General features: G+C 48.4%; 1 protein-coding gene across 3 annotated transcripts; it reads right to left on the bottom strand.

Moving 5' to 3' along the window:
• Positions 1-2: 2 nt before the first annotated feature.
• Gbeta13f (guanine nucleotide-binding protein subunit beta-1) lies at positions 3-26,901 on the bottom strand. 3 transcript variants are annotated; one of them, XR_013086941.1, is made up of 8 exons: positions 26,304-26,901; positions 14,027-14,527; positions 11,563-11,708; positions 11,189-11,482; positions 10,524-10,725; positions 9,722-9,938; positions 7,566-9,361; positions 3-7,532 (listed from the first exon to the last, which is right to left on the bottom strand). XR_013086941.1 is itself a non-coding variant. In XM_076824907.1 (7 exons), exons 2-7 carry the CDS (start codon positions 14,081-14,083, stop codon positions 9,255-9,257), a joined length of 1,023 nt encoding a protein of 340 aa, XP_076681022.1. In that variant the 5' UTR covers positions 14,084-14,527; positions 26,304-26,901; the 3' UTR covers positions 3-9,254. The 3 variants fall into 3 exon arrangements, 2 of the variants coding, with proteins under 2 accessions (XP_076681022.1, XP_076681023.1); XM_076824907.1 differs by having other exon boundaries at positions 3-9,361; XM_076824908.1 differs by lacking the exon at positions 26,304-26,901 and adding an exon at positions 16,157-16,181 and having other exon boundaries at positions 3-9,361.

Here is a 26,901-nt window from a genome sequence, read left to right as displayed (position 1 = left end):
TGAAGTTCTGCTACGTACACTTTATTTTGTTCAATTTGTTGTTGTTGTTGTTGTCCACACTCACATCAATTATATAATAATAATAATAATAATAACAACGATGATGGCGGATGATCCGGTGAATCGTAATTAATATGTAAGAATAATTAAACCGTAATCATGTACAATGGCGATCGGTTGCGTTGCGAAACGAAACAATAGTCTTTGACGTTCTTACACATTTCCGTCGTTTAAACCGCGGGGACACCGGAACTCCGCGGCCGTCCCCGCGGCGAAAGCTTGGCAAAAAGCTCGTGACACTTTATTACGTTTATATAGGATGACACCGGGGACGAAGGAGTGCTACCTTGCGCCCCATCGAGCTCGATCTTTCCCCCCCCCCCCTCTTCTTTCGCAATCCTCTCTCAATCATTTGCACCGATTCATTGTTCTCTCCACAATCCGCTCGTCCACTCCCCTTTACCGCTTAATGCCATTCACGGTACGCGTCGCGCGCGATGGCTCGCCCTGCTCGTTCATCCGCGTGCTCTTAAGAACTATGTGTACCTTTACTGCTGCTCTCTGGCACGCCGCAGGAAGTAAAGAAACGTACAGATACATTATGCCCCGCTGCTCTGCCCTCCGTAATCGTTACAGCGATAGATTTATAAATACCCATTTTTTCCGTCGCACGCACACGTACACAACAGATTCATTCTCCATCTGGCATGGAACAGGCAGAACGTCCACTCTCGCTCGCAGAACTACTCGGTCGCAGCGGTTTCGCTTTTTGTACACGCACGCATTCGCTTGCTCCCTAATTGTAAGTTATTTTCCTCTGGACCGTACTGGGTGCCTCGAGGAGCATTGCGATCGACCACAGGTGGATTGGGGATATCTCGGCACTGCCCCGGTTACTCGAGCCGCGTGATCGAAGACTTCCCCAGCCACCGTGAGTGCCATCCCCTTCGGGTTCGCCCTCGCTTATTATCATATTGTTATAGCGCGTGGTCGGCCACCGTTCTTAATTGATTAATCGATGCGCGACAGCCTTTACATAGTTACAGAAAGAGAAAGAAAGAGAGAGAGAGAGAGAGAGAGAGAGAGTGAGAGAGAGAGAGAGAGTGTACCTTAACTCCTACCATTTGTTAGTATTAAAGAGTTCCGTGTGACACATTCGTCGATTAGCTGAAAAAAGTTTTTGCAAATTCACTGCTCCGAGCTCCACCCCCCTTCGTCGGGGGCTAGTAGATGGGGGAGTACGGGAATCTTCGATTCCTCTCGCGAACCGGAAGCTTGGCTGCGACCTCGTGGGAGATCTCGCATCGCGACTCGCCTCGAAACAGCCCGTGGCGAACGGAAAGGCGTTAAGCTCTGACGGGGAGCCGCGCGGGATCCCTTCGAATTTGCAATCACGCAAGGGAGCTGTGGGTCCGAGGGGTTCGGGGCCGAATCGGAGGGAAAAGAACCGGGGTTGCTGGGGCGAGACTCCTTGCGAAAGTTTCGAGCTCCGCTCCTCGTTCGAGCGCTTGTCAGTCTTCTTTGTTCCAGTCCGAGAAAAATAACGTCTCGTTGATTCTTCGCGTACTTCTTGTTCCCTATTTTGTAGACGAGCGTTCGGCGCGTGCGGCTCGCGCGTCGATCCGCTTTTATTGTGCAACGATAGTGCAAGCGGCTCGTGCACCAGTTCCTCTCGCGTCGCCCGACGCAAGTGCAACGAGCCTCTCACGGTCCCCGCGAATGTCGCCTTTGCATTATGCTACGATCATTTTATATCACTTTTTTGTTGTTTTTTTTTTTTTGGAGGGGGGTCCGTTTCTTTTTCTCCTTCGGTGTGCGTCTCTTCTTCGATGGAGGATTGTCTTCGCGCGTTGACACGCGTCTGCGTGCGCAAGGTTCAACGAAATGTCCCGGAAACGATGCGGCGAAACGCGTAATGCAATGTAAATGCGTCCCAAAGATATGTGCGCAGCGCGCTGTCGGGCCGCCACTCCGTGGCCGCGAATCAATGGGGAGAACTCGAAACAGCGACGTTTCTTGAGAAACTTCTCGCGCGATCTGTAATGCAGCTTAGAATTGAAGAGATCAAGGTTCACAGGGTAGCAGAAGCTTGCGAATGGTGCTTAGCGCGTTTCGAAATGAGGTACCGAGGAAGGGATGAAAATCCGGGGTGCAGAAAATTGATGGTACCGAATGTGACAGGCTAAAACAAAGATGTCAATGGACTTGACACAGTCGGCATGATTGCAAATTCGATGACTGGGGAAATTAAAAGTACGCGGTGCTACCGTGTAGTACCTGCAATACCGCGGACGCGTTGAAGTGTCTCTCCTCTTCGCGGGCGAAACTCACGAACGTTCCTCTCGTCGAACGCCGCGATTATCTGGGTGCGATCGGAACAACCTGTATCGTCGCTGATTGGTTGCCGGCTTTTTTGGCGAAAGCGGAAGTAGACAGAGAAAGAAACTGTGAAAAATAAAGAGACAGAAATGCTGCGGTTATATCGCGATCACTCCCTGGAGCATAGACATATATAGACGGAGCGTAAGCTGAGGGGGTTGCAAGGTTCGCGATACAGGTAAATCGGGTAACTCGGTGGTTCGACATGCCGAATGCATCCGAAGCTGACCCGACGTGCCTGTATCTGAACCTCAGCCTTTTCCCCTCGCCGATAGTCCCAGCTTCTGCTCCGTCTATATGTATCTATGCCCTGGAGGCTTCACTAGATTTCGCGAAGCACGTGAAATGTTTCGAGTGAAAGGAACGCGTCGACGCAGTCCCGACGAAACGTCGGGATTTTCAAAAGGTGTCGCGCGTTTGAGCACGAATCAGTGATCGCTTGGCAGCGAGGAGGGTTCGAAGAAGAATGCGCTAAAGATTCGCGTTCCCTACTCCATCGGCCCTTCCCTTCCCATTCCTTTCGAGGATCTCTCGAAGACAGACGTCGAACGAAATCGTTGCACAATGTGCTCTCGACCCTCGTACGAGGACGATCGTCGCGAAAAACGTTATCTGGTGAACAGCGTTAAAATCTTAAGATAAACAATGAATGTGTGGCTAAATGGATCTGTCTATACCTAATCTGCCCTCCTTAGTTAAACCGTCGTATCCAGCACTTTTTTCATTTTTTAAGATATGCTGAAATATTTCAAGTTCCGCGCGTCCTTTACCTTTTAAGTAAAGTTAGGAAACTCTATGCGCTTCGTAAAGAATTATAAACAGTCTAACGTATGTAACTTCTTTCCAAATGGTTATAATATCCTATCTAAAACAATTAATTAATTGGTACGTTAATTATACATCACCCACAGGTACATATATTACAAAAAATTATATTAGGCTGTTACGAAATAATGACATGTTTCAATTTGAATGAAGGAAAATAAGAGACGGTACAAAGTAAGTAATAAAACTTCAGTTTTCTCGGTTCTTTCAAACTGTTAGAGAGGACATTTTAACTAAAGAGGGCAGTAATCTGGACAAAATCGACTGGTTCCTCGTGGCCAGCGAGACGTCAGATCCTCTCCGCTTCATCCCTTGATTCATTCAAGGCTCTTTTATAATAATAATAATAGTACGTCTTTATTACACTATCAGCTTGTGTTAGATTAATACATGGTTGTTGTTTCTTTCTGTTTGTAGCGTAATGGGCGAGATTCAGCAAAATACGGTTTTAAAATTTCTTTCCCCATCCACCGCGTCCCGGGGGCAGAAAACATGATCCCGCAGAGGACCGCACCCTCGAGGAGGCAATTGATTTTGTTCAGTCAGTAATAGGATGCATAACACGCGCATTAACCCGTCGATGTTTCACCATCACCTTCAAATTTAATATCTCGCGCGTGATTAATTAACGGGGTCGCAGAAGAATCGATTGGGGTCGAATATCATGAATTCGACGATCGGGCGCGATAATTCCAAGACTCCTCTTCCCTGTGGCGTTTTGCGCGCGCGGGATTTGCTTCCCTCGTGCGTCGATGAGAAGAATACAGCGTGTACGTGTGTCAGCGTGTGCGTTCTTCGTGACAAACCGAGGGGTGTTTGGTACGCTCTAGCAAGGAGGTGGAAAAAGAGGAACGCAATGAAGAACAGAACGATCTCCAGCGACTTTTCTCCCGAATGAAAAATCTGCTCGCGATTCTCCTGGGTGAGATGGTACACAGGATATGGCGATGCCTACTTAGGTGTTCGCGCGACGCATTCGTCGATCGATATCCTTGATCAGGATCCCTCGAATACACTCCCGCTGCCTCCAGGATGCCCCATCTTCGAGGAATCGTTCGGAGACCACGGTCTGTTCGGTGCCTCTTCCTCTTGTCTTGTTCTCCCACTGTCTTCGCACCTCCCCCCCTCCCACGAGATGGTTTCTTCGACATCCTTAGTGATTCTTATTAAATTCACGATCCTCTGCCGCGTTGCGTCCTCCGAGCGGTAACGACGAGGGGGCGATCCACGGGGCTCGAAACGCGTCGCAAGGACAAAGAATCACCGTCGAGCCCTTTGAGATATCCGTGGCGCTCTTCGACGGGAGAACACGGGCTACGCGATCTACGTTCAGGAGGGCGATAAAAACGCGGGAGCTTGCGGACACTGGTTGCTGCGCCAGAGCAACGGTCCACGAAGGATGATTACTCGAGACGAGCTATAGTCTAACCGTCGATAACAATTTATCGTTATTATTGTTGTCATCTATACATATACATATATGCTTTTATATATAAAAAAGTGATGAAATTCTCGTAACTATCTATCGTTTAACAGCGAAGACGTGTCCATCTGCGTCTTCGGGTTTTGTTTCTTGTAGGTTTTTTTCTTCGGGCGGGGGGGTCATGGGTTTCGCCCTTCGGTTACATCCTCCTCCGGTTCTCGACTCTCTCCGTCGTCGCTCGTGTCACGTTCGTTATTCAAATGTCCCATTATGTATAATAATACACACGTGCTATATGTATATTGTGTATATCGTATATGTTAATAGTTGCTCGTTACTCGAAAGAGGCAGTATTCCTGATGGCTCCTCGCCGTCCATCGTAAAAGGAGTTACCAAAATTAGTACGTCTCGCCGTGTCCCGTTCAGTTTCGTCCCCTTAGCTGACGCGACCCGTCGATCACCGCGTTGAAATAGGACCCAAGAAGAGACCGCAACCCCCTTCTCTCCGCGATCGAACGGGGGAAAAGATCGAGAAAGCGCTGGGCGGCCGGTGAGAATCGGCGAAGCGGTAAAAAAATAACGAAAACGCCACGTATCGTGTGCCTTTGTTTTTCCAAGTACTTTTATTCACCTTATACTCGTACGATTTCCAAACGAAAGAAAACAAAACGCCGATATATCCCTTTCTCTTGTTTCTCTCGCCGTCATCTCTCTTGTCGATGCGTCGCAATCGATTCGGTAATGTCGTGTGTTTCGAAAAAGGGAAACAGCCGTCGGTTTCTTGTCCCTCGAGGGGCAAGGGAAATGCTCGAAAACGAAAAGAAAAAGAACGAAGATGAAAATTGGAGAGAGAGAGAAAAAAGGATAAAGAAACAAAGCTCGCTGTTCCGCGTGTGCCCTTCCCTTTTCCCATTTTGGTTGCTCTTCTCTCGCGCGCGCCTTACTGTGACTAGAGGCTTGACGAATCGTTAATTTCACTTTTGCGTTACTACTCGTCGACGGTATATATATATATATATATATATATATTTTTTAACATTCGTACAAAGAATAAGAAATCATATTGCTTCGGTGGCTCGAGGCTTCGAAATACAAAAACGAGAAGCCCCCTATCGAGGGAGGCCACAGAATCGCGGAAATACAAAAAGCACAGATCTGTTTCCATATATATATATATATATATTTTTCTCTCTTTTCTCTAAGCATCCTTCTTCCTTCGTCTTTGAACACTGTTTCGATTACACCGTGAAAAAGGGGGAGGGATGAAGCGCGCGGCTGTTTAGTTCTTTCTTTTAAAAAAGAAAAATCGAAGGAAGAAGGCTCTGGAGGGAGGTGTGGATTTGCTAGCGCGGTGAAAAGATCGTTCTTCTTTCCATTTCTGCCTAATTGGTCGCTGGATGATACGAGGGCGTGTTGTTTCTGACGATAAGCGAGATTAGTTCGAAAAAGAGTTATTTATCAAAAAACCGATTATAAACGACGTTGCCGTTCGAGAATGTGTTCTCCCGTCATCTCGTTTACCACGACGTAGAATTAACATCTTTGGAAACTCATCAGAGATTCCTTGGCTCTCCCCTTAACCAGAGTCCTCTCGGCCAGATTATGCGCTCGTTCGGTTAGGGAGAGTGACTGTGTTGCTTTTCTCGCGTTCCGGAAGCCACGCTTCTCCTTTCCTCACCGACCAGCCCCCTCCCAATATACCCGAAATGAATAAATTAAATCCGCATCAGAGTACTCGAGACCGTAACGAACGGCAACAACGGAGGTTTCGCGACTAAAAGGAGGCAAGGAGATGCAAACAGAATGCGACAGGCTAGTGCGGCGGGAAGAAAGAAAGCAGAAGAGGAGGATGAAGAACGCTGTCGGAAAACTGAAGAGGTGCTTCGGTGAAGAAGACCCGATATGGCAGCGTGGTCGCCGGAAAGCGATGTTGGACCGTAATCCTGCGGTACTGAACAAGTGGATCCACCGTTATCTCCTTAGATACTTATATATTAAATATTAATAATTATAAATTACAATCATCATTAATAGTAATATTAAACATTATCATTAATATTATTACTTTAAATGCATACACAGTTTAAACACCTATTTCATTTTTTTTCCGACGAAAAAGAGGATAGATTCAATGAGGTGAATAGTGGTGGGTGTGAGGGGCAATGATAGGAACCAGAAAGTGAGGAGGATGCAGACGAGATGGACCGGGGGGAGGGGGACGTAAAAAACACGATCAAACACGAAACAGTCGGTGTTGAGAAATAAAAATCCCGGGAGACGTGGGAGAAGCTGAGGAGACAGAAATGATGTGGGGCGAAAGAACGACGGAAGATGAGAGAGAGAGTTTGGTCTCGCGATCCGGTTAGCTTCGCGATCCGTGATTCTTTGGGTCCTATTTCAAAGGAACTTCTAGGGCGATATATATGTATATATATGTATATATATATACATATATGTATATATATACCGATCTTTCATCGAGAACGCGTTCGTCCCTTCCTCGCGCGTCCGAGGGCTTCTTCAGTGCTGGACCGACATACACTAGAGTTAGGAGGAACTCTTCTCGGTCTCGCTGCTTCTATCTAGAGGAATCGGGGAGTAGAGGCTACAAACTAAACGATTACACGTTACATTAAATATTCCCGTCACTTCGTACTTTTATGCTGGTCCCCCGCGTGCGTGCATAGACCCGCGGCGAGGCGAAATACACAGAATTTAGCGTTTATCCGTTTCCCTCTTTCTATTTCTGTCCATTTCCTTTCCTCGACTCGTTATTCTCTCTTTCCTTGGCTTTTCTCTCTCTCAACGATGTCATTTCACGATCCGAATTCCGGCGGAAGCTGCGTAACGATCGGCCGAAAGAACAGCTCAGGAGTATCGTCGCCGTTATTACTCTTTCTTTCCTCTCGCCCCGTTTGTTCCCGTACGGGTCTCTTACTTCCGATCGGATTGACCGCGGCCTCGAGGTCTTTCGATAATTCTTGCGCGCCCGAGAACTCGCTCGCTCTCCGACAATCTCATATTTGACCCGAACGAACATTCACTCAACTTCTCGAGAAACAAGAACGTGTAAGAGGTGTTCTATGTATCAGAGGTCTATACAAAATAAATAACGATACATCTATGTATATGTGTATATATATAAAAGGACTAATCGAAAATTGTTAATGCAATCACGGCGGATATCAGTCACAAGCAAACGATCTTTCCCCCTCCCCCTCCGCCTGTTTGACTGAACCGGCCGGTAAGAGGATAAAATTTACCAAAAAAAAAAAGAAAAGAGAACCGATCAGAAGAATCGAATATTCAAAGAAAGAAATATATATATAAATATACATATTTCTTTCTATATATATATATACAAAGAAACGGAAGAAATTAATACGATCAGAGATACAAATGATTTATATGTCGGGGGCTCATGGATGACCCGTCGGTACGTGCTCAATGGCGGACGCCTCCCGTTTGTTCTTACGCGTATTCCGCGTTCGTGTGCAGATGTATTTATGTAATTCTCTATGTACGTATTAATACACGTGCGTACGGTGTGCGTGTAGGTTTGAATGCAATATGAGAGATTATCGTAACCTTGGCTGCTGCTCGTCGACATTACGTATTACATATACATGTATATATAGTTTCCAGGATCGTGCGTTGCTTCCCGTGGCCGGGGCTACGTGTTCGTTCGATCTTTCTCCCCGCTCTTTTCTCGCGTCTCGCCATGGCTGTTGCCTGCTGCCGCCTCGTGCATGCCGATAAAAAAAAAAGAGCACGACCGTTAATGTGAACCGCCGTCAGCAGCTGGCCGCGGGTGTGTTGGCGGCTACACCGGCAGTGGAACGCTCCTGGAGCCTTGCTCGTTCAGAATGAAAGCACCTACGACGACCGGCAACACCGAGGCCTCCGCGATGGAGCAGCGGCGGTGGGGTCTCGCGCGATCGATTTCCTGGGTGCCAGCCATCGAGGTGGGAAGATCTTCGTGGAGAAGCTATTCGGGGGTGGTGCGCGACACGCGGCACGCGCCTTTCGGAGGCTCAGCCGCCGAGCGTGAGAGCGCTCCTCGAGAGAGCACGGAGGAGAAAAAAAGGAAGTGCGCGCACACGGCACCGGAGAGCTTTGGCGGCCAAGGGCCTTGGTGCTCCTCTCCGTTCTGCCGTTCCCTTCCTTCCCGCCCACGCTTCGCCCTCGACCGATTCCCCCTTTTTTTTCCACGTTCGAGAGTCGAACGGGCGATACGTACGTGTCGTGTATCATACTAGAAGCGCTGGTATTCGCGTGTGATTTTATCGCCGACCTTGCCGCCGCGTCGCCAGGTCATATCGACGACTCGCCTCCGGTAGTCTTTTTTACCACCACAACCCAAAACGTTCTTAAATTCACTGCTGTTGCCGCTGCTCTTGCTCTTGCTGCTGCCGCCGCCGCCGCTGCTGTTGATGATGTTCTCGTCTAACGGTTGCCCAAACTTCCTGATCAACGTCAACTCCGGTGAACCTGGCGAGTAGTTCGCCTCCATAGAGGATACGGACACGCCGGCATCGGTGGTCAAGTGGTGGTACTTAATGCTTATACTGTACGCTGGTTGGCTGCAGTTGGTTCTTTGGAGGAACGTCTTGGGGTGGACCCCAAGTTAGTTCCAAATACGCAGGAACGAGTCCCAGGAGCCTGTCGCTACCGCCATGCCGTCCTCCGTCACGCCCAAGCAGGACACGCGATTATCGTGGCCGGCGAGGATCCCTGGAAAATAAATGTCGAACACCTCGAGAACGCCCGTATTTCACCCCCTTGACTGGATCTCGGGGATAGCATGCCTGGAAGTCAAGTCTCTCAAGGCGCCGCGAGCGAATTAGCAGAAACGTAGGGGAAGATGGTTAAAGCAGGTTTCGATTTTCAAGCGAAAGGGTCACGTGCAAATTTCAAAGAAGCGAAGGAAGCAAAGTAAGATCATCCTTGAACAGTACGGTTTTAAGACCAAAACAAGGGCGATGGTAGCGTGCACAGAGGTCCAGAAGGGATCAGAGGGTAGAGAGAAGGGCTTGGTGGAGAATTTCTCTTCTCTCTTGAAAAAGAGGGTGGCTAAGCAGAGCGACAACGCACCAGCTCGCTCGGCCTTCATGGAATCCCAGACGTTGCAGTTGAAGTCGTCGTAGCCGGCCAGCAGTAATCTGCCGCTCTTGCTGAACGCCACGCTCGTGATGCCGCAGATAATATTGTCGTGGCTGTACATCGCCAGCTCCTGATCCGCCCTGATGTCGAAGAGTCTGCAAGTCGCGTCGTCCGAGCCCGTCGCGAAAGCGAATCCATTCGGGAAGAACTGTGCATGACGAAAACGAGAACCGTCTCATATACTGCGCTCTGTCAAACTTCGCGGATCCCCTGTCCGACACAAGTGGTCCTCCAGCCTCCTTCGTCGAGCAGCGAGAGATAATGGCCAACTCATAAGTCGATTGAAAACCACTTAAATTCAATGAAAGTCAAAGAAACTACACCTAATCGGAAATATACTACTCATCGATCCAAATTCGAAGCATATAGGTTTACAAACTGCTCCTCCGTGTTATGACCTGAGAGTTACCCTTACACAACTCGAGTTGCAGCTAGCAGAGGATTCTAAACGGAAATTCTCTCCGTGTAAAACAATACCTTGACCTCTTTATCAGTAGTGCAGCTTCATCAGAAGGTTGAAGACACTCTGATAATCGCACAAGCCTTACGGTTGACCATTGATCTCGATTCCTAATTGATTAGTCGAAGAATCAAAACACTGTATTGATATCTCAGGCCCAGAGCTCTGAAATGGTAACTAGAATCCTCGTTGATATCATCAATAATCAGCCTCTAACGGAAGAGCGTGCCGTTCATCAGTCAGAAATAAGAAGCGAATAAAAACGGCTCTTACCGTGACGGCGTTTATGTCACTCTCGTGGCCCGGGAAGGTCTGCTTGCAAGATCCCTCGCGGATGTCCCAGAGTTTCGCGCTCGCGTCACACGCACCGGATACGAAGGTGCGCATGTCTGGCGACAAGGATAAGGACATCACGTCGCCTGTGTGCCCGATGAAGGATGTGCACTGTTGGCCAGTTTCTATGTCCCACAGGGCACTGGTCGGGAAAGAAACACAGCACCACATTGCGACGTGACTCGTATATACATACTCTTTATACACAGACGATATAGTTACCAGCAGGAGGGCGAACACCACGAGGAATCAGGGGACAGGGTGGGAACTTGGGGTGCACTTTTATTATACATTCACATTAGGCTTCGTTACTGTGCCTACAGGGTACCAGAGCCACAAGGGAATCATTCTCACTGCTCTCGGGTTCTATTGGAGGGTAATTGGATATAGAACTGCAGCGAAGCCTCCACTACCTGAACGTACTGGCAACCGAAACGGGAGAGGACGTTACTTTTCTTATCACGATAGTTCTGCGTAACTTTTGTTGTAGTCGTGACCTCGGAGAGAATTCGCACGAATCCAGCGCGGATAATGGAGGCTCTGCCATGGCAGCTACGTTCGGCGGAGAGTTATCGCGGTTACGATGGGAATCGAGTGCTTCTTACCAAGTCATGTCACCGGAACTGGTGACGATCTGGTTGTCGTTATAGAATCGACAGCACGACAGGTATCCAGTGTGGCCTGGTAGCTCTCTGCTGACTCTCACGTTCCCTTCCCTGGTTTTAAGGCTATAGATGGAGCAAATGTTATCCAGCCCACCGCAGGCCACGTAACTGCCTGACGGCGCGTACGCACAGGTCATCACCCACGAGGAGCGCAACGGGATCGCGTGAACTTTGTTGGTGGTGTAACTGTCCCACACGATCAGCTTCCCATCCTGCGACGCCGATACTAGGTTCCTGTTGGCCAAACGGAACAAGAGGTTCATAATTTCCTGCGACGCCGGGGACGGCTATCGAGGACCCATGCGACCGGCTACCTTGAGTCACTGCCCCAGTGCATCGCGTAAATCTTGGCTAAGTGACCGCGGAGGGTGCGTCTCGTGCGCATCTGTATTCGACCGATGGGTTCCATGCCCGACGTGGCCTGGACCAGCGTCGTGTCGCACGCTGCTTTCCTGGCATCCTGGAAAACAGAGAATCAGAAAAACATTCGTTGGAGAACACTTGCGAACATCCGTCACCGAGTTTCTCGACCTCCTCTATAAATCGTTGGATTTAAAAGATCCCGCTGCTCGTGCCAAAGAAGCATTTCAAAGGTCGATACTTTCACATCAGCCGTTCCACCGAAGTATCATTTTCGAAATGTTCATGCACCCCAGTCGATCAATGCGCTTCGCGTAAAAATTTCGCTCGAGCCGCGCGTGCACGAGCCTGGAAAGGTCGGATGAAATAAAGGAAACGTCGAGAATTCCGTAACATTACAGGGGGCCCAGAAGAGAAACTCCGCGATCTGCAAATCCGATTGTCGAGGGTTGCTGAGCTCTCTGGGATTGACCTTTCGAAAGCAACCCCGGACGGTTCGTTCGCATTCTCAAAGGATGCATTTCTAATTCGCGGAAAGATGATAAACGGAGTAATTAACGTCTCCGGAGAGGCACTTGTGAACTCTCTGGAGCTCGCACACAAGCACCTCGAATTTTAGGGTCGAACGCGGAGGGAGAGCGGCGAATTAAAAAATTTCGCGTCCCATTATCGCGCGACTCATCGTGGGCACACGGCGATGCGTCTAATTTCACGCACGTTGCAAGAAGGGGGAAAGACAGAAAACACGCGGATAGAGGAACAAGACAGAGAGAGAGAGAGAGAGAGAGAGAGAGAGAGAGAGAGAGAGAGAGAGCGACGGTGGCGTATTGATCAGAGAGAAGCGACGGTTATGCCGCGCCCTACCACCACCACCACCACCACCACCACCACCACACGCAACACCACACTTCTACCACCTCTGGCTTCCACCGTTCCTCCACCATATACAGAGGGAACACTGCCCATTACCCTCGACGAGGATTTTTCCAACAAACAGCCGCGTCTAATTCCCTCTGACTTCTGATTCCATCCAGTGATCAGCCAGCGATCAACCAGACGGCGGAATGAGCACTTCGATAAAACGAATTTAATCGAAAATCCGTCGAATTTAGGGTTTTATTCACCGTTATAAGGGTGAGAAAGTTGGTGCGCGAATCACACTTTGGTGGTTCGATTCTACGGCCAGGAACGGGCGGGCGAATTTTAAGAAGATTCGTAGCAGATAGCGCGGCCGATCTCGTGATACTATTTATAGGGAGGGCTTCTAGCGCGATATCGAATATTGATCGATGAATGAAACGAACATTCGTTGTGGTAAGGAGGTTTTACGGGAGGCACGGGGAGGAATTTTCGGTGTAATGTTTCCGTGCTTGTCTCCAACCCCTGCTTCTCCCTTTTGGGGTCGAGCGCGAGAAAAACAAAAAAAATCGCTGACTCGTTAGGGGGTAGAATGGAGCGCGTTTGTTTAATGCCAAGTGCACTTCGAACCGAAGCACGGACTGCGTGCTTGTTTCTTTTAAGACAATGCGCACCCGCTGTTGCACGTAGAACTGTTGCTTTGTCCCCGATGCTTCCAGAGATCGTGGGCAAACGAGAGCGCGCAATGGTGTTCTAGAGTCCTAGCGATGACCTGGTCCGCGTAGCCGAGGATACATCGGCCAAATTACTGGGGAAATCTATAGGGATCCAGGATCGCGCGAAATGGTGGAGTAACATCGAACGAGTCACCGCCCACTGCTATCGGAAGACGCTATCGTTTACGGTTTCGAGATAATTCGTTAACAGGAAACTCTAGACCGATATGATATTCCGCGTAGGTTGATGAAACGCGGGCGAATCATGCTTAACGCAATTTATACTGCGTATTCTGAAACATTCAGTTACTCCAAATACCTGAATAGAGAATTGCCTAATCGAGTGATTTTATTGGACAAGTAAACTGACTATTTTTCGGACTTCGTTGTGCTAATCGAAGTATTCTGAGTGAATCGTGTAAGTCTGAAAAGATTGACACGTTTTCTGAGGCTTCTGTATTATCTTAATATATAAAACAGAAAGTGTTTGTGCGTTTGTCTGTCACCTAAAAACTTTCGAACGGTAAACTCTGCGGTCATCAATACATGCGCCCCAGCTCATTATGCCTAGCTAATCCAGATAAATGTGACTATTTTCGCAAGAAAAAAAATATATAAAATCAGAATCTAAATTTCGGGCAAAGCCCAGTAATAAAAGCTAGTATTCGATAATACTTGCGGCTCTTGAACTCATGTTACCCCTAAATTCTTGTAACCCTGATTTCTAAACCACTCCATACATGGCCAGTGCCAGCACGCGTTTCACCAAATCTACTAAAATTCCCATCCGAGCAGCTTTAACATCGCTACGCATCTAGGAACGAATGGTCTATATCCAACTTACTCGAATGGCATTCTTCAGCGCATCCGCCTCCTGGCGAAGGGTTTCGAGCTCGCTCATGGTGCCTGCCTAGCTGATACGCCGATCGCACGAGCACCCGTCGAGGGTGGATACGGGTGCCTGGTGGTGTGTAGGGGCGATGGGGAGGTGATGCAGCCTCTGGCGAATCTTAGAACGTCCGAGGGATGAGGTCGGTCCTGTCGAGGGTAGTGGTCGGGGCCCAGTGTCACGCCGTCGATGCTTCTTTCGGTGGCCAACGGGGCTCCTCCTCGAGCTTTCCACCACCGGGAACAGGAACAAGAGGAGGAAGAAGAACGAGAAGAAGAAGAAGATCGAGTCCCCTCCTCCAGAAGGTTCCACCGGCTTCTCCCAGCCCTTCTCGCTGATCTGCTGTTGTCACGGCTTCCGTTTCCGTCGTTACCACCGGAACCAGAGCCAGGCCACCGCTGACTCTCCCGCCCCTCGCGCCAGCTTCGACAGCTCCTAGCGAGACCGTTGCCACCCCTGCAACAGATTCACAAATCACATTTTTCTCAGGCTGTACAGTTTGGTTAATTATCATAGTAAAATGAATCTCAAGGGGGGGGGGGCACATTGTGGAGTGATTTGAAATTCAAATTATCTAAATCGACAGGGTGTTTATTCGTTGGGACCTAGGAAGGAGTTTAGGTGTAATCAAGAACGTGGGATGTGCGGTAGGGGTCAGGTTTTAATTATGGCGCCGAGTTATGAGGACACGTACGGAATTGTGGGTGAAAGATCTGCTTCGAGTCGCGCTGATAAAGGACGAGGGTTTAAATTCGAAAGAAACTTTTCAGTTGATCATGCACTATGGGATACACTGCGACGGAATTATGATGGATGCAAGAGGTTTATAGTATTATTAGAGACTTTGAGACTTTGGCAGGAATGCCTATTTATGATTCACGCCGTTTACTTTATAGAGATGATTTTTCAATAATTCCTGGTGGATCATTAACTAGAGTTCGTCACACCTTATTCGATAATCCCCTAGAGGTTTAATTAATACTTCCATTAGAAGTGTGTTTGGAGATAAGATGTTAAAAAAAGTAGCCAATAATCTTAGCAACTCGGTGTACGTGTTACACGAGCCGCAGTGCACTATTACGTTTTTATTGTTCTATTTTCATCCGACTGGACACATTGGTGTCATGGACAGCGTATTTTTTTTCGTTTTCGCATTAACAGAGCGTCATTAATCTTCCACCGTACAGTTCCCACGGAAATCGACTCCCTAAATACAATTCTCTAGCCTTGGCTAACTCCAGCAGACAGAAGACGCTCCTCGAATCACGCCTACGCACCTGAATCCCAGAGTGTTCTACCCAATCTTCGGAAAACTTTACCGCACCAAACCCGCGATCTTTCTTTGCTACCGAGCTTTATTTCTGATTGCTACCTGTGTGGCCTACGGGAACGTTGCACATACGTAGCCGACCGTTTCTCTACACGGTGGATTTTTCAGCTCGCATCGGAATTCGGTGGCAACGAGCGTCCTTCACCTCCAAAAGGTCTCACAACCCGGGAAATCCGAGGGTTGTCGATCTGACGGAAGATGTTCTCATTTTCCGGAACCGACACAAGATCATTCGGCGCATGAGCGACCACGAAACCGTGTACGATACCGGGTGTCTCGCCAGAAACGATCGCCTGACCATCGCAAACAGATACACCACCCATGAAATTCTCCGGCCACAGCGCCGTTAACTGGGCCAGCCCTCGACGAAAAACACTCTCTACTCGCGAAGATATTCTCACCTCTGAAACCACCGCGCCGGTAACAGTACTTAAAACCACTCCGCTTCTTCAGACCTCTGTCTAGTAGCTGAATGTGACCACAGGTAGTACCCGTAGACACTCGAATGGCGAGCCGAAAGTCCTCCTACAGCGTCCTCGAGGTGCGAGTGCCCGAGAACTGCACGGAATGACCCGGAGCTCTTTCCATCACTTCGCGTACCTTAAACTCCCACGACCATCCGTTTCCCCCACAGGTTAACCGTGCTGCGACACAACTTGCCCTCGGCACTACGGTACGTACGAGCTCGCGCGACGCTCGCGAGGGAATCCATCGAAGCAGGGGAGGATCGAAGGAGGGTAGCGTCCGCCACTTACGCGCTCCGTCCGTCTTCCACTCTTGTCAAAGCGTCATGGATCTCGAAGGAACATAACCTCCCTGCGTGGATGCTTGTCGAACCCCTATGAGGCAGTGCTCCAGCGCCAGGTGGTTTCTCGTGCGGGATCCGTGCAGCCTGTGCGACGCTCCCAGGTGGAAATCGCGAAGGAGCAGCGCTCTAGCAGGGAAGAGGCGCGGGCACGCACACGCAGGACCGGCGAAACGCGGCCATCGGCGAGCGTTCTCTGTTCATGCCGCGTTCACAGAGAGAACCGTCGAAGCAAAGAATCGATGAACAGTCGGTGGTGGTGGCGGCTCGCCCCACTCGTGTCCGTCTCTCTCTCCCCCCCTCTCTCTCTCTCTCTGACGCTCGTGCTTACTACCCCCTGTCGGCGGTGCTGCCACCCCACCCTCTCACTCTCTTTCGTTCCATTCGTCTGTTGCTCGCTACTAGGGTGTACACACGCGACCGAGTCCACGGCGTCGCCGTAATTTCGCCAACTACTACTTCACCCCCCCTCGCGCTGAACCCCGAGCGCGGCAAGGGGTGAGCCCGCGGAGCGCTACGGTGATAAAGTCAGGGAGGAGGCGGAATAGGTGAGCTCGAAAGTGGACACGAGCTCCGACACGGTCTCCAACCACACCCAGGACGTGGTTTGCCAGAGAACACCGCCTGGGCGGATGAAACGAGGAGAGAAGGGATGAGGCGACGCTGGCGCCGCGGCGCCCGCGTACCGGCTCGCTACCGGCGTCGGCGGAACGCCATTGGCGAGAGTGACAGGTTGCCGTGGATAGTAGCTGGGGTGTTACGATGGTACGGTAGTTTCCTCCGTCTCGACCCTTCCACGGAGAAGCTATGCGTGTAAGCCTGAAGGGATGATTCGCTTGAAAAGTGTTCGGCGGAAAGGCTGCTTTGATATCTGCACGCCAGCGTGCATTCGTCAACGTCCTTTCAAATATATCTCCACTCTCGTTTAGTTGAATTTGGGGTGGATTCAACTGCACCCCCTCGAGACCATCAGCTTTGAAGATGGAATTTTGAAGAATATAAGTGCATTACGCGGGTACACCTTGGTACTGACCAGTTACACGCACCCTCTTATCGATCAACGTGTACCGTAAAATAGGGTGGCTTTGATAAAAAAAAAACTAGATTTTAAAACAAATTCCTCTGGCACCTACTGTACGGCACGTATTATTATAAACTGAATCTTGAAGCGGGCAATTAAAGCTCTCCGAAGCACTTTGTTTCGAAATCTAGTTTCGTGGTGAAAGTCACCCCATTCGACGGTCTGGGTTAGCAGTGAAATTCAGCTTCCTAACCCTGTTCGTCGAGACAATAATCCTCTCGGGCCAAAGAAAACAAAACTGACAGGAATGCACGATTAAACGAAGTAGAACGCGGCTGGGAAATTCGTCGGGGGAAAAAGTCCGCCGTAACGCGTCCGACCTACATATTCCACTTATCGCTGTTATCAAGGAAGAAGCGGAGATGGCCGTCGGACCTATCTAACAGAGGACTCCTCTATCATCGGGATCCCTCTAGGCTAGGCCTTCCAACACGCGTTCTCCCGGATGCACGAATGGGAGCAACAGTTGAACCACGCGGGTCAACGTCCAATACGATCTCTCTCTCTCTCTCTCTCCTCTCTCTCTCCCCCCTCCCTGTGCTCTCTTCCCCATCTGCCTCGAGCCGGCTGTGTACAACCGCGGGGCTGCCAAGTACCTCACACCAAGTGTGCACTTCGACCAAGTCCCTGGCACGGCCCAACGGTCTTTCACAGCGGCGGGAAAGAATGGCAGAAGCCACGAAACGTCCGGCTGACCCGCACCGGCCAGGGTGAAAGTGCTGGTCACCGGCTTTCACGAATGACTATACACCTGGATTGGATCGGGAAATTCGCCGGGAGAATGTGTCACGAAGCGTCGCCTGATCAGAAGATTCGAGGGTAATTCGCGAAGAGACGTGAAAGCATTTCGTAGCGTTGGATTGTTGAGGTTTTGCGCAATTAGAGGGCGCAGAGTTGCCTCTGGGGATGGAGCGATTACTCCACTTGCTTTGGGTAGAATTTAAATGATTTTTTTTGCAGAGAAACTGTGGGCTCGCGGTAAGGAGTGCTTTTAGAATTGTTTACCCTTTTGGTGGGAAGAGTTTGGGAGGATGAAGAAGGAACCGAGGCTCCAAGTTTCTGATCAAGATGAATTTTCTAGGAGAATTCTTATATAATTCTCCACCGTTCTGAAACCACGGTCATTATCATTCCTACACCCCGTATAACGAGTGGACGGTTGGTGCACGCCGGCCGACAGTTGCAACTGCACCTGCCAACAGTTCGGTTCCAGCGAGTGCGATCAGGCTGTATCGTCGCTTCCAACGCGAGTCTGAGTTTACCTATCCATCCTGTTCCAATTACGTAAATTTCCCTTCCAAAGAGGAGGCGGCCAGGTGCTACGGAAACGTTTAACGCTTAAGAATAAGTTAATGTTTCATGATTTACCGCTTCTAATTCTAGAAATTCAATCCTATTCAATGCAGAGCCTGCCCCGCGGCGGAAGATTAGTGCAAAACGGGATCAAGCTACCGCCAATGATATTAATTACTGCTCCCAGATAGAGCGACTTCATTAGCCCGTACTGATTCTGTCCAAAGAATGATATAGCGGTGTTACAGCTGATGACTGTAATTCACATTAGCACGACCCACTTTTCGAGCGCGTGGAATCGCAGTGGATCAGCTTGCAGCGCCGATACCGAGTGCTTGCGCTATCAGTGACTTTACTAACGAACAGTCGTCTTATCGATGCGGACTGTAGCGAGAAAGTAAAGGATCGCGCCTGCTAAGAAATCTCACGCTCCGATGTTGACAAGTGGACTCGGGCAACGTGGGAAACACTTTTCCACGCGGGCCCTCAGCTTTTGGCACGGAGTCTTGAAATAGTAGGCGCATAAAGAACACGGTGCGGTTAAAATAAGCCGTGACGCAAGCCGATCGATCTATCAATCAATCTGCAAACTGCACCGCAAAGAGAAACACTTGTTCGTTTTGTTCGACGCCTTTTCCCTCTGAAAGCATCGATCGTAAAGACAGACGTAAATTGCGCTTGCGACCGCGGAACGTCCCTGCCTACAACGCAATCCTATGTACGGGGTGTGAGCAGAGGTATCGAGCGGGGGTTTCAATGAATTTGCTCGGTTGGATCGATGGGAACTGGCAGAACGGTGTTCGTGTGGGCCATGGAGATTCAAATATTGTCAGGGTTCTTTCAGAGAAATTATCTTTGGAAATTTATTAAAAGCAAACTACCCAATGAATTTTTTTTAAACTTTCAGGACTTGTTATTGGATATCTAAGTTTTGCGAATATCTTTTTTTAAATTTATTTAAAGCAAATTTACAAGCTGCGCAGGACCAGTAGGTAACTCTGCGCTGCAAACCGACGAAACGGTGCTTCCTAAATCAACAAACCCAAATGTTTTAAAAACTACATACTGATATGCCTGCCATAGTTGCAGTCGAGAATATAGTTTATAAAACTTTTTGGTTTTTTGTCAGCGGGAATTTCTTGAAGCCCTAAGTTACTGGTCCAGTACAGTTTGTAAATATGCTTTAAATAAATTTAAAAAAAGATATTCGTAAAACTTAAATATCCAATAAAAAGTCCTGGAAGTTTAAAAAAAAAGATTCATTACGTAGTTTGCTCCCCCCTTAAGTTGTGGCTAATTAGGTCAGGCAAAATGCATCTAAGAAATGTTCTGCCTTCAGAGAAATTCTGTACTGTAATTTTTTTCTGGTTCGTCTTTGAATCCACACTTTTCCTTTTGCACACCCTGTGCAATCGCCACCTACATGCGGCATTCCAGGAACCGGCATTGTCGCTAGTGCAAGGGAAAACAGAAAATCATTCGACTCCTCATAGAAGCCTGATTAAGAATTTAAAGTCGACGCTGCAAGTGCAGTTCAATCCTGAATCCCCCTTACTCATGGAAATCGTGTGTTCTTTCCCACACTGCGCGAATCTAGGGCTATCAGAATCGGAGTGCAAGGCGCATAGTGACTGTAGTGAAAGGAACCAGCGTAGAAAGCAGAAGTTCGCCCCTAGGATATCCTAAGTGCCAGGGTGGGCAGCGGAGGAGGGGCTACAAGCTTCCATCGATCCCTTCTCTCGAAGAACGCATTATCCCAAACTCCAAATCAGGGCTTGAAACCGTTATTATAACGATTTCGGTTCTTGAAAGATTTATGAAGAACCTTTATTCGGAAGAACCGTTATAAAGAACCTAAGTATCAGACTATACAAGTATAAGTTACTGTTCCTATATAGCTGTATAACTTTTATTTTTTAGGTTCTATAACTTTTATTTTTTAGGTTCTAAATAAGTTACAGAGCGGTTATAGAACCGATTCTTGTAACGATTGTACAGAATTTTACAGTAAATGAGATCACAACATATTACAACTATAGATTACTCTGTGTAACCAAATTGTTTAAAAACCTAAAGAATAAAAGTTATAGAACCCAAAAAATAAAAGTTATAGAACCCAAAAAATTAAAAGTTATAGAGCTATATAGGAACCATAACTTATACTTATATAGTCTGATATTTAGGTTCTTTATAGCGGTTATTCCGAATAAAAGTTCTTCATAACTCTTTCAGTCAGAATCTTTATATAACAGTTTGAAACAGTTATTTTCGAAACCTACTCAAGCCCTGCTCCAAATCCCATAGATCTTCTACACACCAAAATAGTTGCGTACCTACGAGCGGAGAGATCAAGTCGATCAAAAACCCTTGGGTCGAAAATACCACACCGAGTACCTAGTCAACCTAAAATTCGTGACGTTTGCCCTTATCAGACGGTTCTATCGATTCAACAATTCCTTTGATACCAGCAAAGATACTCGAGAAGTCACTCGAACAAAATAACAACCACTGCTTCTACCGAAAATACTAAAATTCTTATTGCACTCCACAAACCCCCAAATATTTGTTTCACCACTGTATTTCTTGTAGCCCAAGATAAATACATTTATATAAGAACTCATAAAATTTGATGCGAGAAATTTGAAATCAACGAGAGTCAATTAAAATCTGACTTCCTACGTTGCAGATGCTTCTTTGCTAGCTCCTAATACACTGTACAGTGGTTAGATACTATATAGGATACTAGGCTGAGGTAAAAAGGGGCTGTGTAGCGCGGGTAAAAGGTTGACGAAACCCAAGCGGGACGATATAGAACGGACGGTGCGTTGCGGAGAGGTGACGGCAGGTGAATGACGTCAGAGGGCGTACGTTGACGTCAGTAAGTAACCTGAATGTGGGATGGGACTCCCGACGCCAGGATTTCCATCCCATGATCCGCGACTTTACGAGATCTTCGTTCCATTCGAGAATCCACCTCTTGCACCAGATTCACAATAATTAATTCCGCCGAAAACATTCTTCCAAACTGTTTAACATCCCTCGGTCTTTACTCGGTTAAGCAATCTTACACTACCGCTGTGATAAATTTAACGACGACTAAATGGCCCTCCGCGGTCATTTCGCAACGGTAGAAAGATTGAGATTTCGGTGATTCCAATGGTGTTTAGAGGGTGCAAGGCCGCGTTAAGGAATTAAACCGCAAATAGACCGTTTCGCTATTTTTACGAATCGCAGTGACGTCAGAGGAAGGGAGCGTGGCGGGCACTCGGGTGTTTGGATTATCCCGGAATCCAGAAGGCTCGTGGAGCCAGCTCGGAAGAAATTAGTACCGTTGTTCGATCACCCCTAATCCGGAGATTGTCGCCGCGTTATCTCCTCCGCTCCTCTCAATCGCGCTTCTGAAAAAACTTTGCGCCCATCGATCATCAGGCTTCCATTGACGGCCCCTAAACATCCGCTTCTTCCCTCGCGAACTCGACGATTTAAATCCTTCTAAAAAAACCGACCAACTAAAGTCACCCATAGGTGTTCGTCTTGAACCCAAACAGTCGACCCTACACACCTGAGCTTGGAAATATCAACAACCCCTCATCTGTCGGCTGGCTTTCCCTCCGCCCGTGCCAGCAGCGAGCGAGAGGAGGGACGAACGATGCCGAGCGAGGGGAACGCGTAACAGGACGTGACCCCGCGCCGCCGAGGAGGGGTTGGAGGGTGCCAGGAAGGAAGGGAACAGGGGGTTTCGCTACATGGGGATAACATCATTGGCATTGCTTTCGCGCTGGTTAAGTGCTCGGCGACCTACTAACCGTCCTGCGAAACGCGAACTCGTCGCTGCCGCCCGATCCCGTGCTCTCCCATAGGTGGAGGGCACGTTCCGCGACATGTGCTCTTATCACCTGGTATTTTGACTGAGTCAAACCGCGAGATAAGGGTTATTTACACACGCCCGTTGGAATCTAGATTGCCGGGGCACTATCGCGATCGCGAGGCGGGTCCCAGCCGGCGGAACGCTGGGGAATATTACCGGAAACGCGTCGACGTTCGGCTGGTCAGTGCTCGCTTTCGTTCCCCATCGAATTGTTTACGTATCATCGCCGCGGATCCCCGTTTATCCGCGGCGATCGATGAGTCACCCGTCGATCGATGGCGAGTCGAATTTCGCGGGACTGATAACCGGCCGTTATCACCGACCCGTCTTCGCGGCGGAATGCTGTCAATTGGGAAGACACCACTTGTCTTCGAGACCGCGGCGACTTTATATTTCGAACCAATTAAAGACGATTAAGACAGCTGCCGCGGCAATTGGCCGGCCAATGGCGGCGCTCCGCGCGCCGCTCTGGCTAACGTTCTTTACGCGCTAACGCGATGCCGCATCGTTCGTTTTAGACGAAAAGTGGCCAGCTCCTCGGCCAGCCGATCTCTTAAGGGGTTTCTTGCAAGCAAGCTTTCGATTCCAAACAGATTTCCAGCCCAATGAGGCAGCTCCTTGGAACGGAAATATTGCGAAACTGTTGGACAACCGTTCAAGGTCGTTTATTCGGCCATTCAGCGTTCCCTTTGTCGTTCATTTTCGCCGCGTGATTCACTGACCACGCAAATAACGTAGCCGCAAAAGTCCACGGTGAAAAGCACCGGGACGATAACGAAAGCAGCCGCACCGCGTGCGATTTATTCTCCTCGTTCGCGTCTCCTTGAAAACGACTTCTAACGCGGGTTCGTTACTATGTACCTGAACACCTTCGTTCGAACGCAGGGTGGCCGTAGTTGAAAGGCTCCTTAAGGTTCAGTGGTTTATTCAATAAATTCAAGAGTATCGAAAGCTCGAAGGTGTCGCTTTAATTATGTCAAGCCTCTCCGAGCGATCGCCGAGAAAGTTTCGTACACCGCGTGGAAAGCGAGTCTTCGCCCGGTTTGTTTTCAAAATAAACATTCGGCGACTCTTGGACAATTATTGCCACGCTTTCCAGAGAACATGACCGTGAGAACGCGCCGATTCACGCGAGCTGCTACGGCGAATGTCCCAATTTCTGCTCATGTCCCCATTTCTGATCATTTCGTATTTTTCTTATTATTATATGCGTTACGTTTGTACTATAGTTGCAAGAAAATAATTCTAAATTATTTAAACTATTATGAGAGTGTTGCACGAGCGTGGAGCAATATATATACGGACATTTAGAGCATTATATATTTAATTACAAATTACTAATAATTAAACATCTTGAAATATTTTTCTTGAATAGTTTTTGAATTGGTTGATTTATTATTAAAGAATTAATCAATTACTCTGCAAATTTTCATCGCAAACAAATTTTGTACACCTTCTTTATGACGAGTTACCTCTTAAGTGAGCAGAAATTGGGACATTCACCTTAGGTTGATGGAGTCCTTCGCGAGTCGTACCGTAAGCGACGAACACGAAAGTACCGATATGCATTTAAATGTACCTATGTGTAATCGTTCTTTAAAGACTGGACGGCCGTGCGATGTTTAGCCTCGAGTAATAATTATGAAATCGGTGGCCGATGACGAAAGTGTCATATTTTTAGAGAGCACGTGTACTCGGCGCACAAAGCGGCGTGCTGGTATATTTTTATCCGGCGATTTCACGTTTTTGCGAAAGTGGAAACGACGGTCATGATACCGGGGGGCAGAACGACGCGATTGTTTATGCGCGAATATTCGAGCTCGCTCATTACGCAAGCCTTTTGTACGGATGTGCGCAATGTTTTGATGGACAATACCGCGCTCTTTGTTGCTCATTCGCTGCAGGTGGAGCGAGATCAAGTGGGCATTTGTAGGTACTTTTGCCGGTTGTGAAAATGTGTTGCTTTTTTGCTAGATTGCCCCTTCGTGGGTTTTCAAAGTGAAGGACGAAGTGACGGTGTAGGAAGGCTCCAGTGGCCACCTGATTTTATTCAGGCTGTAGCTCGCTATATATATGTATATGGTGACTTCAATAGCGTAATTATTAGTCGAGAACTTTCAAGTACCCTTTTTTCGTATTTTAATTATTCCCGAGTGTGTAATTACAGGCACGACGACTGATGTAAGATGTTTATCAGGGAAACTGATTAGACTAACAAAATAATTGTTTCTCGGAGCAAGGTTCCCTCAACTGTGACAACTCTATTCCAGTGCGCAAATAATTTTACTTTCTGGAGAATTTAAAATGATCAATATCTGTGACTTGTGCACAGTAGATTCGTAGCGCAAATGTTGCTAAGAAAAAGACAAAACGTCTCAGTTGCACCAAGTCAATAGGAAAACAAAGAAACATGTTTACACACTTTGCCATTTGTAGAAGTCAGATAACAGTACAGAATGAAATATTCTTCGATTTTTAAAGAAAAGTTCTTAGGCACAAATGACATCACTGTGCTGTTTACATCACAGCTTCACTGGAATACAGTCCTCAGGTTAAATACACATAGGGCTGCCATCCGTCTGGGTTTCCCCGAATTTGTCTGCATTTGATGTTTGATTTTCTGCAGTGATCCGGGTTTTTCAACGCTGCTCGCTCAAAAAGTACTTTACCTTTATTTCTTGATTGCGGTTACAGTCTATAATTTACAAAAAAATTTAAAAAAATAATTAAAAGTGTCCGGGGTTTTAATGCTCTCTGTTCTGAATTAATAATTTTACAGATGGCAGCCCTAAATACACATCAACTCACTGTGTTACTCTGTTACCTAAAACTACCTGTGACAATGAGCAATTAGAATACAATAACAGAGAGCTACGCGAGACCTCAATTATCACCTGCTACAAAGTGAATTTCACTTTCAATCTGAACTCAAAATGCACGCAGCATAGCTAGACATTATTCCAAATACTTTCCTGAGTCTCTCCCACCGAAACCCTCCCCAGGCATAACCTATAAAGAATCGCACAGACAGAAACATAAAAACGGCAGGGGGATGTACTCCAAATTGAGCATAGCAATGAAAATCAACGGAGCATCCTCATTATCCACATTACACACCCCCTCCCCCCACTCCGCTCCACGAGCACGGTACACAAAAACCGTCCACGGAATGCCATCCAGGCGAACGTAGTAGTAATGCGCGCAAGCGAGATTCGTGGCCCGGCGAAACCGACGTTTCCCATGCATCGAGCCATAATGAATATGGGACGCAGGCGTGCATCAACAAATAATGAAACGTCGACGTGCCGTCGAAATAACGGTTATTGATCCCCTATGTAAATTTACAGTAATCTCGGGTGTCGCGCAGGTGACGGAAAATGGGGGAGAACGTAGAAAAGTGCGAACCTACGCGTGTTAATTCGCCGAGCCACCGTTCTCGGTTGTCGCGAAAAATTTCTTGAACGAGGAAAGTTCAGCTTAAGCAGGAAGAATCCCATTATCGCGGTTAGCCGGCGGCTCTGACTCACAGGGTCGTGGAAGTCGATAACTCGGCGATCGTTGGAAAAATCACTTTAGCCAGCGCGATGGGCGAAAATACATTTGGAGCCGGGACGCGCGGCGTCGAATATTAACGTCGGACAGACGACCGAAAGGAAGACGGTTCTGGTGTTAAAATAACCACGATGACGGAACAGGGAGATTTGACAGCGTAGCCTAGGCGGCCGCCATGTTGGCTGTCTCGTATCGAATCGAAGGGCCGGCCAGGGCGGTTTTCAGCCTCTGAGACGCGCTTCTGCGTAGCGAGGGCACGCGATCGCAAGCTAATTAAGAATATATAATAGCGTTGAATGGTACCTGGAGCTCCCTGACGGAGCTACGCACGTCCGAATTCCCGGCTCGACGTATCGGCCCTCTCTGTCCCGCGTACGGCTCCTTGTCTCTCTCTCTCTCTCTCTCCCCCTCTCTTTCTCTCTCTCTCTTTCTCTCTCTAACTCCTGGTGCGGCGGGCCTTCTTCCTAGCCTTCGACCTCCTCACATCGATGACTGTGCACTTTCCTTTTCACACCTCGCTGTCTCGCAACATCCCGTGCCGACGAGCAGAGAGAAAAAACGCACCCGGACGTGGACACTTTGGCGTGTCCCTTTCTGCCCCCGCCGCGGTTACTGTCTCGCGACACCCACCGATACGACCGCCACTTCTTTTTAAGGTTAACCTACGGTACCCCACTGGCGCTGGTTTACTCGGTAGGGACGATTGCGACACGAGGGGCCACGTCGTGTTATCCCGCGATGCTCATCGACCAGTCGAGGCGGCCACTACGTTCAGGCGATCGTTCTCATGAATAAAAACCACTGGGACACGAAGCGAGCGGAGCTGCTGTTGCTGCTACTGCTGCTGCTGCTTCACGGCTATGGCGGGCGGCAGGGCGGGGCTCCGTGCGTACAGTCCCGT

Source organism: Andrena cerasifolii, chromosome 12, assembly GCF_050908995.1.
Source record: "Andrena cerasifolii isolate SP2316 chromosome 12, iyAndCera1_principal, whole genome shotgun sequence".
Lineage (NCBI taxonomy): Eukaryota > Metazoa > Arthropoda > Insecta > Hymenoptera > Andrenidae > Andrena > Andrena cerasifolii.
This window is presented reverse-complemented; position numbering and strand designations above follow the sequence as displayed.

Excerpts from the sequence above, each read along its gene's own strand:
- Gbeta13f (XM_076824907.1), bottom strand. The coding sequence starts at position 14,083 with ATGAGCGAGCTCGAAACCCTTCGCCAGGAGGCGGATGCGCTGAAGAAT. Across the intron at positions 10,726-11,188 it reads AGTTCCGGTGACATGACTTG|TGCCCTGTGGGACATAGAAA; the intron begins GTAAGAAGCACT and ends TTTCCCGACCAG. Across the intron at positions 9,362-9,721 it reads CATGAAGGCCGAGCGAGCTG|GGATCCTCGCCGGCCACGAT; the intron begins GTGCGTTGTCGC and ends TTTATTTTCCAG.